This window comes from Mirounga angustirostris, unplaced genomic scaffold (assembly GCF_029215605.1).
Source record: "Mirounga angustirostris isolate CCGP_5_RB_7025 unplaced genomic scaffold, mMirAng1.0.hap1 SCAF_2, whole genome shotgun sequence".
In the NCBI taxonomy this organism is placed as follows: Eukaryota; Metazoa; Chordata; class Mammalia; order Carnivora; family Phocidae; genus Mirounga; species Mirounga angustirostris.
In genome coordinates, this window is record NW_026991710.1 from 54,901,335 (window position 1) to 54,918,911 (window position 17,577).

Sequence of the window (17,577 nt, forward strand, 5' to 3'; positions counted from 1 at the left end):
ATTTATGTGACTTAAAGGCTCAGGTTAATTTTCTAGTACCTAAATGCATTAATGTGGCTAAAAGTCATAAGTTAAAATTTTATCTATGTATCAGTTAGCCACAGATATTCTCCACAATGAACCTTAATAATTTGACTAAAGGCTGCAATGATCAAAAATCGATATAATTTCCACTTCCTTATGTGTAAATTACCATGTAAATCATTTCATCCACCTAACATTGGCCATCTTCTTTTCTGAAAATGTGCAATAGACAAATTTGTCTCTCATATTCATTCTAGGCCTCTTCCTCTCCTCTCAATTGTCAGTTCTGCCATAATATTCATTCCAGATATTAATTTAATATTTACTTGGCAAATGTTAAATAGCTACCTTCTTGTGCTAGGCACTGTTCTTAGTTTCAGAAATTAACAGTGACCAAGATTCACACCTGCCATTCTCATGGATTTTGCAGTTTAGATAGAGGAGCAGACACTGAAGAAATAATTATAGCTTCCATTTCTAGCAACATGAAAGTCTAAATAATTTTTAAAAATTCTCCATATAAAATAGCCAGAAATACTTGATAAAATATAATAAATTTCATTTGAAATGCAAAGCTAAACTCACATTAAAGTATCTTGGAAGACCAAAAATAAAGAACATGAATATTATGTAGTAAGCTCTAGAATATCCAACAAGCTTGAGTTGTAGCATTTACATGGATACTGGAGAGGAGGCTTTGGGCTAGTGCTAATTAGGGAGATGAACATGAGGTTTCTAAATAAGACCAGGATTCTCAAAGAACTAAACCCTCAGTGAAAGCATGGATCAGAAAGAAAAAAAAAATGTGCTCATCATGTCATAAAAAAAAAAAATAAAGAAGTTTATGTGTCTCAGAGTTCCAGGTCTAGACAGAAAAAAAGGAGACTGTCCTGATAATTCATGATCATGAGCCTACCTACATGAAAGTTTTGGATTTGCATTACTACCACCTGCATGGTTCCAGAAAATTTAAGAAATTAACCAAAAAAAAGGAAAAAAAAAAAAGAGGTCCATGTGCTGCTGATCCTCCTAGAGTGTCTGATAGAAGCAAATGCTCTGTAGATTGAATGTGAAATCCAGGCTGCATAGTAGTGGGATTAAAGGTAAGCATACAGTTCCGGTGGCAAACAATTTATCATGAGCTAGAATGAGCAGAATGAGGACAGCAACCTCAAAAATGTCACATAATAAAATTAACAGATAGGTAACTTTATTTGAAATGACTAACAACATAAAAGGGGGAATCATAAATATGAGAAAAGTATAGGACATTATCAAAACAGACCAGATAGGTTCACAAAAGAAACAACTAGAGCTTGCAGACAGGAAAACATAGTCATAATTTTTAATCAAAATTGAAAACTCAATGGATGGGTTACACAAAATACCAGACAAAGCTGAAGAGAAATTAGTTAACTGAAAGATAAAAATAAAGAAATCACACAAAATGTAACACAGATAAAGAGATGAAACAGATCAAACAGAGGATAAGAGACTAGAGAAGGTTCAATGTTTACCTAATGCAAAACGAAAGAAGAGCACCAAAAAATAAAGGAGCAGCAATATTACAAGAGATAATGAGAACTATCCAGAACTGATGAAGATATGAAGCCTTAGATCACAAGAGTCTGAGGCATACTAAATAAAAGAAACGCCCCCCACATGCAAATACATCATTAAAAAAACTGAACTCCAAAGACAAATGGAAGATTTTCAAACAATAGAGAAGAGATTCGCTACCAAAGAACATTTGACTGAAGGACAATTTCTTAATAGCAACAAAGAAGGCAGTATATAATTTTATCTTCAAATTGCTGAGAGACAATAGCTATTAACTTAGAATTTCATATCCACACTAAAGTATTATTCAAGAATGAAGATAAATAGGACATTTTTTAGATCAAAGCAAAACAAAAAGGATACTTTACAGCTCATGGACTCTTGTGAAAATTTATAAAGGAAGTACTTCAGTAAGAAGGGGATTGAACCCAGGAGGGTTAGGGTACTGTAAGAAATAAGGAACAAAGAAAATGGCAAACCGGTAATCTATCATAACAATGACTAATTTGGAGTCATTTAAAATAGGGTGGAACTAAAACATTTATAATAACATGAACAAGAGTTTCAAGTTCCTTATATTATCTGAAAGAAGGGTCGTGAATTAAGCCAGCTCTCCTTATTTAAATTTTAAGGATAATCACTAAAATAAAGCAAAGATGATCAGAATGCATTAGAAAATATAACTAGCTGTCTTTCTGTTTTAGGAGAAATGTCTAACCTATAAGGATATGTAAATATTGGAAATAAAATATTGAAAACCCCTCGTGAGGTTCAGGATAGTAAAGAACTGAGAGAAGTCTAGTGGGACTGAGACTAGTCTAGGTGGAGGGTAGTGAAAGATAAGCCCAGAGGTGGAGATGGTAAGAGGAAGTCAGATAAAGGACAGTTGGATAAACTTTGTTATATATATGTGTATAAAAATGTCTCTCTCTCCCTTCCTCCCTCTCTCTCTCTCTTTATAGATATATATGTGTATATATATATGTATATATATAGATATATATGTATAGATATCTATAAAGACACACACACATATGTGTCTATATGTATGTATGTATATGTACATGTATATGCACATACATACATACACACATTATACATATATCAAGAATACGTGTACCTTTGATATGCATATATTTATATATAATATTTGGCATATTGCAAAGGTAATGAGTGGCCAATAGAAGGATTTTAACTAGGGGAATAATATGTTTAGAATTTTGTTTTAAAAAGTCTTTCTGGCTGCCGTGTAGAATGAGTGGAGCAAGACTGGAGGAAAGGAGACTCATTCAGGAAACTGTTCATAGTCCAGGAGAGAAATGGTTGAGGGCACTATTTGAAGAAAAGTTATGGATCTTAGAGATATTTAGGAAATAGAACTGAAAGATTAGATGGTTGAATGTGTGGGTTGAGGGAGAGGAGAAATTAAAGGTGACTTGCATATTTCTTTCTTGAGCAACAGGTTGAAAGTGATGCCATTGATAGAGGTGGGCAACAGTAGAAGAGTAACCTCTGGTGGGGGAGAGATGACAGGTTCAGGTCCAGACACAGTCAAGTGGAGTTGTCTGTGAGATACGTGTATGATGACATCAAGTAGATGGCTGTGTACTTTCATGTCTAGAGATGAGAGGAGTGGACTGGCCCAGAGATACAACTTTGAGAATAATGAACATACAGGGGGCAAGGAAGCCACTGAAAGGAGAGAATGTGAGCTGAGAAGATGAGAGGCTGATAACACGGGCTGAAGTCCAACATTTGAAGGATGTGCAGAGAAGGAATAAGAGCTACTGAAGAAAACTGAGGAGTGAAGGGAGAGATATGCGGAAAATAAGGGTGTTCAGGTCATAGAAACTACAGGATGGTACTATTTCAAGGAGGACTGAAAATACAACAGCACAAAATACCACTGAGAGGTAACAGAAGACTGATAGAGTTTGTTTGGAGCTTGTGACTTGGATGTCATTGTTGAACTTGGCAAGGGTAATTAGCATTTTGTGGTGGCATTAGAAGCGAGATTGTAGGGGATTGAGCAGTAGGTGGGAAGGGAACAAAAGGGGAGAAAATGCAGATGGTTCATCCAGTCCTATGGATTTTGAGAGCTAGTGGCTAATACAGAGATTTTTACAGGAAAATGCTAAGGGGAATGTGCATTGAACTGACTGAAGTTCATTTTGGTAAATATTCTTCCCATGGATTCTTCCTACTCCTCTCATTTCTTAACAAAATTTATCTGACCAGATGTTCATGCTCCTGGGACTTACTGATTCTTCAGAAAATAAGAAATATTAGTTTTCTTGTGGTGATGGTATTTGAGAAATACCTCCCTTTCAAAGGACTTTTGCTTATTTTTTGAAGGATCGGGTAATGTGCGCATTTGAAGTATTTGTGGTAGGATCAGTGTTTTTGTTGGGAGGGCCTTTCTCATCACATCACACAAATAGTACACATTCAACTAAGGCAGGACTGTCAAATAACTAGAATGCATACTGTTACTCCCTTTATTGTTAATTCATGCCAGACATGCCTGGATTTGGCCACAGCATCCTTTATATTAGAGCATTCCAGGCAGATACAAACCAAAAAGCTTGATGTTGGTCATAGTGTTCTGATCTTGGATGAATATGCCCAGGACCACAGCATTGCACAACTCCAGAGGCACTGTTTACATATGCTGGATTGTGAATGGGATCCACTGGATTTATACAGTTGGATGGCTTTATTACCATACCTTCACCCGACTCTCTTTAAACTTTCTTCCTTTCCTATTGAAGTGATATATTTATTTACATTAGTAAATAGATCATATGTAGCATGTTTTGTTTTTGTTTTGGCGTTGTTTTTTAAGCTGCCCATGATACTTCTTTCATAATATTGCAACAAATTGTGTGAGTGCCTCATTCATTATCCATGCTGTGAACAAAAGTCAAATGGGCCAAATTGAATCTAAGCTTATATATTTTTTATAGAGTTCCACTCACCTCAGTTTGACAACATGAGCTCTGATGAACTGATTTCTTAAATTTGATTCTTTGAACGTTTTAGTGATCTGTAGAAAGAAAGGAAAAAACCTCTTTGTAGTTCCAGTTGTTCTTCCCCTCCCTTCTTCCTCCCAATCTTGCAACACAGAACTTAAGTTAATGAGGAATAGGGACTGGAGTTTTCAGTTCAGTTCAGTTTAGTTCAACTCCCTCTCAGAACACATGAGATTGATTTAGGCCAGTGATACAGCCTTCTGAGGCAGGGCCTATTTCTTTGCCTATGATACAAAGATGATAATGGACAGGATGCGTCTTCACTAGAAGTCATCTCAACATTAGATGTTTTACTCAGTGTGATTTGGTGGCTATTCCCAAGGGGTTTGGGGCCGATGCCAAGCCAACACTAGGGGAGTCCATGATACAACTTACATTTGTGTGATTCCTCAACCACTGTTTTTAAATGAGTAACACCAGATTAAATTGAGTGATGAAAAGGGGGAAAAGAGGCAAAGGGCAGTTTTTTCCTTGTTAATTATGACTAATACCTAAGCATCTGACGTTATTTTTAACATCAGTTGGTAATTTCCTGACCTAACCTTAAGTGTCTCCCTGAGTCATTTTTCAGTCCCAACAAGGATGGTGTTCTTGAGTTATAAAGCTCAGCTTCATGGTGAACTAGGGGTGGTTCTGTGACTGCAGTGCTTCTCCCACAATGCAGGGTCAGTCAGAGGTACCAAGGTTTCCTAATGCAGGAGTGGATTCCATTGGCTTGTACTGTGAGGCAGCAATAAGGGAGACGTGGACATGGAAATTAAGTAGTGTGCTGAATATTATATTAAGCCAGGATTTGAAACCAATCTTTCTTGAGACTGTAAAGTTTATGCAATCTCTTTTATACCACATTGTATCTTTTAAAATCTCCTTTCCCTTAGGCTGGTATCAGACCAACCAGTTGTTTGACGAAATGATAATTTTCTTTCTTTTCAGAGAGGCTTTGAATATTTTAAAGAATAATGAGACTATTGGTTTTATGGAAATAGTTCATGTTCCTTTTTTAAAAATTTAGGAAATATTAGTGTTAAGAAGAAAACAAAAAAAATCTCAAATTCTATGATCTAGAATTAACGATTGCTGTCATTTGGTGAACTATATTCCAGTGAACTACAAAGAAGGATCGATTTTAATATGCTTCTTAATATAGTATATTATAGGAAGTATTTTAATAAAATGATTTAACTTTAATTTTACTTGATTTTAACAGAAGTAAAAGGAACTGACCTAAAGCTGAAGGAATTGCTAGAATTTGGATAAATGTTTCCTGTGATTATATTTTAATTCATGGTTTGGCATTATACTGGCAACAGGCTAGACTGGACCAAAGTAAAAAAATCCACCTGAATTATGACATTTTTGCTATGTGGAAAACTTTAGTGAAGACTAAGATAATTAGCAACATAAAGAAAGTAAACTGATTAATTGGTTGATATCAAGATACAAGGATAAAAGAAGAGGACCATGGATAAGATTCCGTATTTATACAAGGATAAAAGAAGAGGACCATGGATAAGATTCCATATTTATACAAGGATAAAAGAAGAGCACCATGGATAAGATTCCATATTTCCCAGAGTGGAATGTTATTGGCCCTGTCTTTAGAATTTATCAAATGTTGGGTAGAAAATCAGTGAGCAGATGATTGTAGAGAATTCCAATAGGTTAGTGGAAAGGGAAGTTGACGAACAGAGAGATAAGTCAGCTTGCTATGAGAACTTGAATGAGTCTTGTAACCTTTCTTCCTCTCAGTTTTTCCATCTATAATTGTATAGTCAGAAGTGTATTAAAAAAATTATCTGTATACAGTCGACTACTGCAACTCCCAAAGACTATGCATCTACTTTTAGTGAGCTTTACAGTCAACCTTTTGGCCTTTTCCCTTTCTTCAAAATTATTACTGTTCAAAGGGTCAAACAAGTTAAGTTTCACACTCATTTGATTTTGTCATCTGCACTATTGACCCTTTCATTACCTTGGACAAAAATCAAGTAAACAATGATAAAAGAGAACTATTTTATATTTCCCTCCTGATTGAGGGTAACAATACTATCTCAGTATTCTAGTATAGACTAGAATCCTCATACCTCAGTAATATTCATCGTTAATAAGAATTGAAGTGAGATGTGGATTTTTTAAATTCCAACAAAATGAATCATTGAATTTGTTAGTAGACCAGTCATTAAAGGGTAAAATTATATATAGAATTTTTGTAATTATCACACATTTTCATCCTTAGAGAGAAAAGATCTTATTAGCTAATCATGAAAACAAAGCACCTTATTTTCAGTGTCTTCTTCCTTGGTAGCTATAGTTCTGTTCATATTATTTATGAGCTGAATAATAGAAATAATGTTGTTTTGTGATTTCAACCACCCTCCAGTTACCACTTTCTCTTCTGTTTAACCAGAAGATCTGGAAAGCTCAGTTTTCAAGAAAAAGATAAACTATGTGGCAATATGATCTGTTACCACAATGGTCTCCAAATATTTTTGATTATGCACTCCTATGGGTAAAACATTTTGTGCATGAGTAGCCAAAACATATATATTTATTTATAAATTACATACATGTAGTAATACTGTACTGCTAGCAATATATATTATAAAACATTGACAAAATTAGAAATTAAAAAGGTTGAGTTACAGAACAAACATTTAGGAATTTTATTCCATTTATATTTAATAATAATATTTTCACTGTTAATGTTACTGAATAGAATTTTTAATTTTTGAAACACTTTGTGATAAAATGACTCAAAGTTATGATTCTAAGTTTAATTTAAATACTTGGTTTGAAGTGCTGAAGAAGTTTCCACACAATTATGTGGCTCAAATGCATAAAGTACATCACCAACAGAACTTAATAAATCATGACACGAAGTTGTCAGTCCTTCCCACCCATTGTGCAAAGGTTTGTTGAAATTTAGCAAGTGACTTTCCATCTTCCCTGATGTCAATTGATTATCCTTGCAAACCAAATGAAATGTGTTTCATTTTATATGTTTTTAAAGAAATGTGTTCAAAATCAACCAAACATGATAATCCTTTCCCCCAATTTTTATGTGTGCATGTCTAAGCACTTTTATAGATAACATGCCTCATTTTTAGTAAAACAGAAGAAAATCCAAACACCTAATGATCAACCCATTGCTAAACACAGGTTTTCAGTCTCCTCTCCGTGCTGTGAGTTTTATTTAAAATGTGGCTTATTTCTTTCACTTACATCTTGAAGAGACAGGGTGTGTACATGTGTGTATGTGTCTTCTAAGAAAGGTATTGCTTCATCTGGTAATTTGGCTCTGGTCAGGAGAAGGAAAGTGTCAGTTCTGACATTATGTTACTGTTCTTTTACTTGCTCATTACTGTCCTTGCATATTAGAGTTATCTCCAAATTGCGGGTTTTAAAATTTGTGTTTTGCATGATTTTCTGTTTCCCTTATTGATTCAGTTTACTTTGAAAACTAGATAATATAATCTTTAAATCCAGTTGAAACTGCACGTCACTGAAATCTACTCAGAGCAGGTAAATACCCTAAAACCTAGTCAGTTCTGCTGTGTTACTGCCCGTCCCCTCTTTCCTCAAGATTTCTCACACATTGCCTGACCAGCTGACTTAAACCGAACAAGGGTTCCAGTGTCAATGCCCTTGTTAAATAGTAACAAAGTTCTAAAAAGTATTCGTTATGGGAAAAACACATGTGGAGTGATATCTGAGCATTTGAGTATTCACAATTAATTATTGTGAATCCCTTCCTGGAATGCACAACCCCATTTGGAGACCACTGTGAGCTCCTGACTGCAGTGATGTCTTCATTTTGTCTCCCTAAGACTTGACACGGGAACCAACAGACTGAATGCATCATTTATTTATTCACTCAAAAAATATTTGAATGTCAAGTGTGTACCAAATTCTTTTTTAGGCATTAAGGAACAATCAATGCTTGTTGAATGGATGCATCTGAAATGAATTTTACCCAGAAGCCCTGCTGGTATAAATTGATGTGATAAGATTAATCTCAAATTGATACTGGTTTTTTTTTTTTCTTCCTATGTCCTACTTTGTTTGTGGGACTATAACTAGGTATATTTTGGAAAGAGTGGCAATTGTTTGCAGAATTTGTTGCAATATCACCCCTGATACCAAAGGGAAGTTTCAGCTGATCCCAGGTATGAATACTGACTGAAGTCTTTTATTTAGAAAGACCCATTCAATCAGAATGCACTCATAGTTTTGATCCATGTATTTTGCAAACAGGTGCTTTCATTATTTCTAGATGACCTTGTTCTTTTTTGTCACTCATTCAACAACAGTTTTTGAGCAACTTTTGCACTGCACACCCCTTCTATCAAGCACTGGGGTACAATGGTGAGAGAAAGTAAACAGTCCTTGCCATTTAGGAACTTACATTTAAGGGTGGCAGACAAGCACTAATCAAGTTATTATCCACATTGGAGTAAAATTATAACTGATAAGTATGGAAATATAGTAGAGGAATTTGATCCAACCAATGAGATTAGAGAGGTTTCTCAGAGGAAATGCTTATGAAGTTGAGATTGTTAGGAAGAATCAGAGTTAGCTAGTTGAAGAGGAAGGGAAAAGCCTCACAGATGAAGTGAATGGTGCGTGCAAAGTCCCAAGGTGGGAACACACAGGCTGTGTTTCAGGAATGGAAGGAGGCCAGTGCAACTGCAGCATGGAGAACAAGGAGGCTAGGGTGGGAGAAAGGCCAGACCCTGTTAGTGTGTAAAGAATTTGGTCTTTATCATAAATAATGGGAAGTCGCTGAAGTGTTTTAGACAAAGGGATAATATAGTCAGATTTGTAATTTGAGAATAATTTCTTTTAAAAAAAAAGATTTATTTATTTTAGAGCGAGAGCGCAGTGGAGAGGGTGAGAGGGAGAAGAAGAGAGAATCTCAAGCAGAGTCCTTGCTGAGTGCGGAGCATGATTTAGTGCCTGAACTCAAGATCGTGAGATCATGACCTGAGCCAAAACCAGAGTCAGACACTTAACTGACTATGCCATCCAGGCACCCTGAGAATAATTTCTTTTGCTGCATATGGATATTCAATTTTAGGGAAGAAATAATGCAAATTATCTGTACTATTTTAGTACTTCAGAGTAGAGGTGATGGCTTTGGAAGGGCATGGTGTTAGGTATGAAGAGAATTGAATGGAGATGAGGGAAATAGAGGGCATAAAACCTACAGGAGTTGGTAATGGACTGGATATTTGGAATGATAGAGGGCAGTGGATCAAAGATTAATTCTGGGTTTTTGGCTTGGAAAACTGAGTCAGTGACATTGACGTTAATGGGGACAGGATTATTAGAAAAAGTCTACTATGGTGTGGTGAGATCATGAGTTTGATTTTGGGACATGATAAATATGAGATTAAAAAAAAAAAAAAACAGGGCACCTGGGTGGTTCAGTTGGTTAAGTGACTGCCTTTGGCTCGGGTCATGATCCTGGAGTCCGGAATCGAGTCCCATATCGGGCTCCTTGCTCAGCGGGGGGTCTGCTTCTCCCTCTGACCCTCCCCCTCTCATGTGCTCTCTCATGTGCTCTCTCTCTCTCATTCTCTCTCTCAAATAAATAAATAAAAATCTTTATAAAAAAAACAGCCAAGTAGAGATATTAAGCTGGCAGTTGGGTGAAAAGTTCCAAAGAACAGAAGAAAAGTCTGGGCTCGAGACCAAGTGAGTCATTAGATAAGTATTGGTTGAAGTAATGCTCATGGAGCGGGAAGTCAAAGCCTCGGGGAATTTCAACATTGAATGTCAGTGTAGAGGAGGGTGATCCTGTAAGGACACAGAGAAGTGGCACCAGGGGGGCAGGATAGGAAAAACAGATGGATGAATATCATGCTCGAAAGTCACAAAATCATAGACTTTTTGATTTAGAATGTAGTATAAAAATCATCTGGTCCCATGATTTTATTTCACTGATGAGTAAACTGAGAGCTAGAAAAGAGACGTGAATTGCCTAATAGAACAGAAGGTTCTGGGACTATTCTTCTGCTCATTAAGTATAACACATTGTCTATGGGACAAGGATAATGATGGTACTCATGTTACCATTGGGAAATGGCATGATCCTTGGATTTGGAGTTGTGAGCCCTTGGTTTGAATGCTGGTTCTACCACTCTCCACTTGACTGATGTTTGACATGTCTCCTAATCTCACAACCTTTACTTTACCCATCTATAAAAATGATTTGTTAATTCATGTGGCTGTTGTGAAATGAGGGTTAGAAAGTGCCTTGTAAACCATAAATTAGCACTGCATTAGAGTATTACTCATACAGCGTTTTAAATGTTCAAAGTGTTTTCACAGAAGGATAAATAAATGAGAGTGTGGAAATCATACATCAGAAGAATTTCAAGGGAACTCTTTCTCTGCCAGATGTGTAAATATATTGTAAAACCACAGCACTCTAAATAGCTTGGTACTGGTACAGGCGAAGATCAATCAGTGAGGACAAGGAGAGTACAGAATAAAGAAAAGGAGGAATTTAGTGTATAATAAGGGTGGCATGACATATAAATCCATTGCACTATTGAACATACTCTTTTGGTACCACCACCTAGCTATTTTGGGGATAAACCTGGATCTCTACCTTACTACAAAGTAAATTGTAGACAAATAAAAGATAAAATTATAAAAACTGAAATAATAAAATTATAAAAAGAAAATGAAGGTGAATATTTTAAAGAGTATTTAGAGTGGAGAAAGCCATTTTTAACCTGACACAAAAGTGAGAAATCATAAAAAGGATTGATAGTTTGGCTATATGAAAAATTAAATGTTTAACATTAAAAAACCCCTACATTATAAACAAGATTGACAGTCAAATCACATTATCAGAGAAATATATGCAATGTGAATGACAGGCAGACTTTAATATTCTGATAAGGACAACTGTTTTTTTGTTTGTTTGTTCGCTTTGAATCCATATAAAATAGACAAGTGCTCCAGTAAGAAAATGGGTAAGGTTGTGATCAGGCAATTCACAAATGAAGTTATAAAAATGACCTATTAATATAAGAAGTACCAGATTAAATCTTAGTAATTAAGGAAATGTAAACCAAAATAAGATTGAGATGTCACTTCTTACCTACTGAATTAGCAACAATTAAAATGATTTACAATGCTGTGTGTTAATGCTGTGGGGAAATAAGCATACCTATGTGGACTTATGTACTGCTGGTGAGAATGTAAACTGGAGCACTTCTGGAGTGCAGCCTAAAAATTAATCTTAAAAATGCAAAGACCACTATATTGATACAAGCAAGTGGTTGAATAAATACATGGGGAGAATAGACAAATAGAAGAATTTTAAATATTCTTCAAATATTCAAGGCATAGCTCCCCACTCCTCTACTCCTTATGCATGGCTTAGACATAGTATCTTTTTTCCAAAGAGTATGGTATGGAAAAGGGAGGGAATGACTGTACGATATAGAAACCTGACAAATGCTGCTTCAGCTGGGTGATCAAGTCGACAGTGCTAAGTCATACTGACAGTGTAATGAACCCCCTTCATGTGATGGAATGAAAATGACACTTTTCCTCTTTGATCTTCCTCCCTCCCCAAAACCTGTAACTCCACTCTAAGCAAGAGAAAACAAACAAACAAAAAAGGCCCAGTTGTGGGATTTTATAAAATGACTGGCTAGTACTTTGCAAAACTGTCAAGGTTCTCAAAAACAAGGAAAATCATAGGAACTCTCATAGATTCTCTTCCCAAATCACTAATTCAGCTGTTTATTCTGATCTCATTAAACATTTAAATATACCTAACTTCCCTTGCTCTAATCCCATTAAACTAAGCAGTTGTTTCATAACTTGGCTTCTAGCGAAGTTTGCCTCTAGGGAAAAATGTGTTAGACGAGCCAATGATTTAGTCTCCCAGCCATAAGAGCTCTCATTATAGATTAATTTAGTGGTTCCCAAAGTGTGGTCTTGGACCATTAGCATCAGCGTCACCTGGGAACTTAGAAATGCAAATTCTTGGGCCCAGCCCAGACCTATTGAATCAGAGACTCTGACATCAGGGCCCAGAAATCTGGGTTTTGACAAGCCTGTCAAGTGATTCTGTTACATGCTGACGTTTTAGAGACATTGGATTAATTTATATTCTTAGGACTCTTTAAAAAGGTAAGTAAGCAACCTTGAGACTGGTCAACTCTGACTGTGCGGACTAAAGGCCAGACTCTGGTCCATGGTCATAAATGAATACAAAAGGGTCCACTTGTGAGGTTTCCTGGTGGGCCTCTTCAAGTGAAAGCCTGATCTTGTTTTGCTTATTTTCTCTGTCTATCAATGAACCAGAGTAGGATGTTGTCTAAACTATGTCATTATTGACACGCAAACATGTTATTTAACACCTGCTACCTGTGTGTTTAGTTGGGTAAGAAAAAGGAAAGAAGGCAAAATGGAAAGGATTTAAAAAGGTAATCTCAAGGAGAGCAGTAGTAAATGCTCAACTTGCACAAACAGTAGACTTCCAGCCTTTGAAGTCATTATCATATAAAATATGAATTTACTCAAGAGTCTTCTAGCACTTTACACTCATGACTTAAAAAAATGTAAAGAAGAACCAGTATACTAACAAATTAACTTGGAAAAAGCACAAAGAAACACACCTTTCAATATTCAAGGAGGAAAAATATGCAGAACATTTAGCAATTACAAATAGATCACAAAATATTAGACTTATTATCAAATTTGTTTTATGATGGAATAAAGAGCAAATACAAATATTAACTTACCATAGATTCAATTCTTCCACTCAAAGTCCTATATTCCTGTGTACCTGGTGAGTTTAACTGATTACTATATTGGACATTTAGGATTTGAAAGCTGCTATGGTAAAAGTATGACTTTTGATCTGTAAAACAAAGAAAAGGAGAATCAGTCTCACTACTAAGTACTTTAAACCTTAATTTATTCAGGATTATAGGATGCTATATTACACAATTAAAAAAATTGCTTCTCTTAAAGAAAACCCCAAACTTACTATAAATGTAACTATGATAAAATTATTTTGCTTTCAGTTTTTATTTTTATTTTTATTTTTTTTATTTTTAAAAGATTTTATTTATTTATTTGAGAGAGAGAATGAGAGAGAGAGAGCATGAGAGGGGGGAGGGTCAGAGGGAGAAGCAGGCTCCCTGCCGAGCAGGGAGCCCAATGCGGGACTCGATCCTGGGACTCCAGGATCATGACCTGAGCCGAAGGCAGTCGCCCAACCAACTGAGCCACCCAGGCACCCTTGCTTTCAGTTTTTTAAAAAAATGACAGATCTGAAATTGTTAAGGATGTAGGAAAATCAGAGCAGCATTATTTGTGAAATTAAACTGCTCAGAAGTATCATAATTTTCATTTTTCCTATATTTTAGGGAGATTTATGATTGCAGATTTATTCATTCAAGAAGTATTAATGAATGTCTATAATATGCTATTATTCATTTAACACTAAAGAATAACCCAGAGTAATTCTGAATAATTTTAAGAATGGTTTCAAATAATAATCATTTTAGAGAACTCAGTGACTTGTTAGTTTTTTAGAATAAACTAGAAAATAAGCCTTTGAACAAGATAACTAATTGGTTGTCCGATGTGAATTGTTTTTACCAAAGAATGTCTGCCAGAGGACATATTCAGCGGGGTGAAGAAAGTAAATATTTCTAAAACTCACTGTACACATCTTAGAAATGTTATGAACATGGACATAATAACCTAACCTGTCTTAGGAAAAATCCCTGCTTTCTTTTGATCACTCGTAAGCATAATTTATGCAGAGAAGTATCTCCATCAGAGGAAAGAGTTAGAGATCCTGGTGAAAGGGTAATATAGTCCTTTGTGGTGGAGGAATAAGTCTTTCAAGGGCCACAAATGGTGCAGAGGATAAACCTAGACTCCTCAACTTGTGTGACGATACAGTGCCATTAAGAGTGAAAATTCACTAATTTAATCGTAAACTTGAGGTTTCTTGCCTCTGTAATCACCTTAGATGTAGTTGATTCCAGGTGATTTGATAGCAAAATGTAGCCACAATTTTATAATTAGCTTGGCTGAAAAGATTATTCATTATTACTGGTTTTCTTAATGTTGGTAATTTTATTGTGCCATTGAGAGTTTTTCAACTTTCACATAAATAAGCATTTTTGCCTATTTACAATAGAACATACAATAAATTATGTTCTCTCTGTCTCTCTACACCCATACATACCCATATACCTAAACACACACCCACACGTAGGATTTAAATGATTTAACAGAATTATAGCTGAAATAAAATAATACCAAAGTGCATTTTTAAGTGAAAAAAGCAGATTATAGCATATATTATCTAGTGAATTTGACACATTTTATTTATCTACATGAAAGCAACTGAAAGAATGTTCACTGAGATATTAAGGAATGTTGTTTATGAGTAAGCAGGGTATCATGTGTTCTTTATATTGTTTGTTCTCCATGTGTCCTATATTTTTGTGATATAATAATACTAAGAGAAATAATAAAATAACAGATCCTTTTTAAAATTTGTTTTTACTCCTCATCTTTCTCCCAAGGCTGTTTTATCAGGAGAAAGATCATGAATTAACAAATACTTTCAAATTTTTAATGTTGAAACTTAAAATTCTTTGCAGTATTTCACTTTTACAATTTCATCAGGTTAATATATGAAGAAGGAAATCATGATATTAAATGAGAAAACAAAATAGACAAATTCTAGTGTCAGAAAAGAATCAAGAGGTTTTTTTTCCCCTTTGGCTAGAATAATTCTTACCTAAGTAATAAGGGTTTGTTATGCTAAAAAAAAAAAAAAGTACTGATTGAGGGAAAATATAGACACAAACATATATTTAGGGATATATAAGACATACAATTATGTTATATTAAAAAATAAAAGTGGTAATAAAAGAGAGAACGCCAAACTTTTCATTTGAAGGTGTATTTAGTTATTTGGTTTGAAAAGTGGTCCTTTTAGTCTTCTAGTACTTACCAAAAGCTAAAAAGTAGATGAGTAGAGCTGTGATTACCGCCAAGATTACCACCCCCACCACAACAGTAAAACACACCACATATGGATTCAGGAATCTTGAGGTTGATGGCATCCGTGCTGGCCTTAAAACAGTAGAAAATGGTCAAAGACTAATCCTTTCACGCAGAGAAGCCATTATTTCAGTGCTCGTGAACATTTTCTGCCTTCCTATGTGTTTCAGCCTGAACATAGCTCTATTTATAGGAAACAACGTGATTCTTGATCAGAATATAATCCTGGAAATGAACCTGAAATAACAACATTCTCCTTAATGACTTTCAATTTTTTTTCAGCACAAAAATGCTGACATTTTGGTAGTTTGGTAGAAGAATAAGTAAATCGAACCTATGCCTTGCAATTATTTTCCCTTCTGCCAGTTGATGAGGTTCTCAACACTAACAACTAATTGTACTGTTTTGTTGCCTTTCCAAGACCCTATGTTGGACACTTACTATGGTAAAGCTCCCTTAACTGGGTACCATCACCAGTGGTGTACAGAAGAGGAGTCATTCTGGGTGGGGAGAGGGGTGGAGGGAGTCAGAACAGTAGCATTCCTCCCCGTCATATTCTCTATATTATTAAAACTGGGGGTGTGACCAGAGGTTGAGTGCTCAGGCCCAGGAGAGTAGCAAGCCCCTGAAATGAATCAGAACTGTCCCAACAGCAGATGATTTGTGTGACTTACTATTTTTCCTCCATGAATTTATCAGCTGCAGTGTAAGCCAATAGATTTGTACTAATACAGTATCTGGTAACTATTAGGCACGTGGCCCAGGTACTGTCTTCTTCAGTGCCTCCCTCCCCACAACCACATACACTTGCACTGCGGAGGTAACCAGAAGAGCTAAGTGTGAATTTCTGTTTTCTCCCTTGTTTGCATGGAGGTCATATTGTCATTCATCTGAGACTTTCTTAGTCTGACAAATGGGATTAATAATACCTGCCGCACAGGCTGTCTTGAATATCAATGAGGTTATGTTAGGAAATATATTTCTAGTTAAATAGGTTATCTCCTAGGCTGTGTGCCTCTGGAGGGGAAAGCATGCATGCATGCTTATGTTTCAGACACTTCGCAGGGTGCCTACCATAAATAGGTGGTTCATAAATATTTATATTTATAAATATTTGTTGCATGTGTTAACTTCTGAGCATGTTTCAGATTTAAGGCCTTAACATAGCTGAAAAACAGTTACATTTAGCAAGAATATAGTCTCTCATTTTTCCTATTTGTTTTGCCAACCTTCTGGTATAAGTGTGAAGAGAATGCTCTGAGGGTTAGTGATTCGCAGACATTTAGGTTTCATAGCAGGGAGACCTGATGTTATTTGGGCTCTTCACAACTCAGAGACTCATAGAAGGGCACTTCCTGGTATTTTGCAGTGTACCACCTGCACATCGTTTTCTGTGGTTCTGGGACCAGTAACATATCAAGAGATTGTTGGAGGCAGACCGAGACTTGCCAACTTTCAATTTTGTTGAATAAACACATTAATCATACAAAAACCGACCATGCTCAAACATTATCATTTAATGAAGGGGCATTTAAGAGGCTAGAAGTAGGAAGGATTGTCTCAGGCTAACAAAAAATGAATGACGTAGCTTTAGCTTTATGATATCTTTTTACTACATTGCTCTTCTTTGTTCATTTTGCTATACTGGTGAAAACTGACTTTCACTGGCACTGGTCCAGAGTCCAACATCTGGAAACCACTACTGCGGTAAACTTCAAATTGGAGGAAATTGGCACTTTGACGTTTGCTGATTTTTGAGACTCAGTTTACTCACGTGTCACCTTGTGTGGTCTCTGTGCCGGTGACATGCAATCACAAGTACACGGTGTTTGGCATTTGTGACGTCAGTAAATGTCAGTGGCTCCTGAGTAATGGCAGAGCCAAGGGGAGACAGAGTTGG

At 35.8% G+C, this 17,577-nt stretch overlaps 1 protein-coding gene across 1 annotated transcript in view; it reads right to left on the reverse strand.

Moving 5' to 3' along the window:
* The window catches only part of LOC123848935 (transmembrane protease serine 11D), a 52,899-nt gene that overhangs the window by 18,487 nt on the left and 16,835 nt on the right, over positions 1–17,577 (reverse strand). The window contains exons 2-4 of the mRNA XM_064584550.1: positions 15,628–15,749; positions 13,388–13,506; positions 4,563–4,630 (exon numbers count right to left, since the gene is read on the reverse strand). Coding sequence (XP_064440620.1) covers positions 4,563–4,630; positions 13,388–13,506; positions 15,628–15,749 — 309 coding nt within the window. The remainder of the gene's footprint in view (positions 1–4,562; positions 4,631–13,387; positions 13,507–15,627; positions 15,750–17,577) is intronic.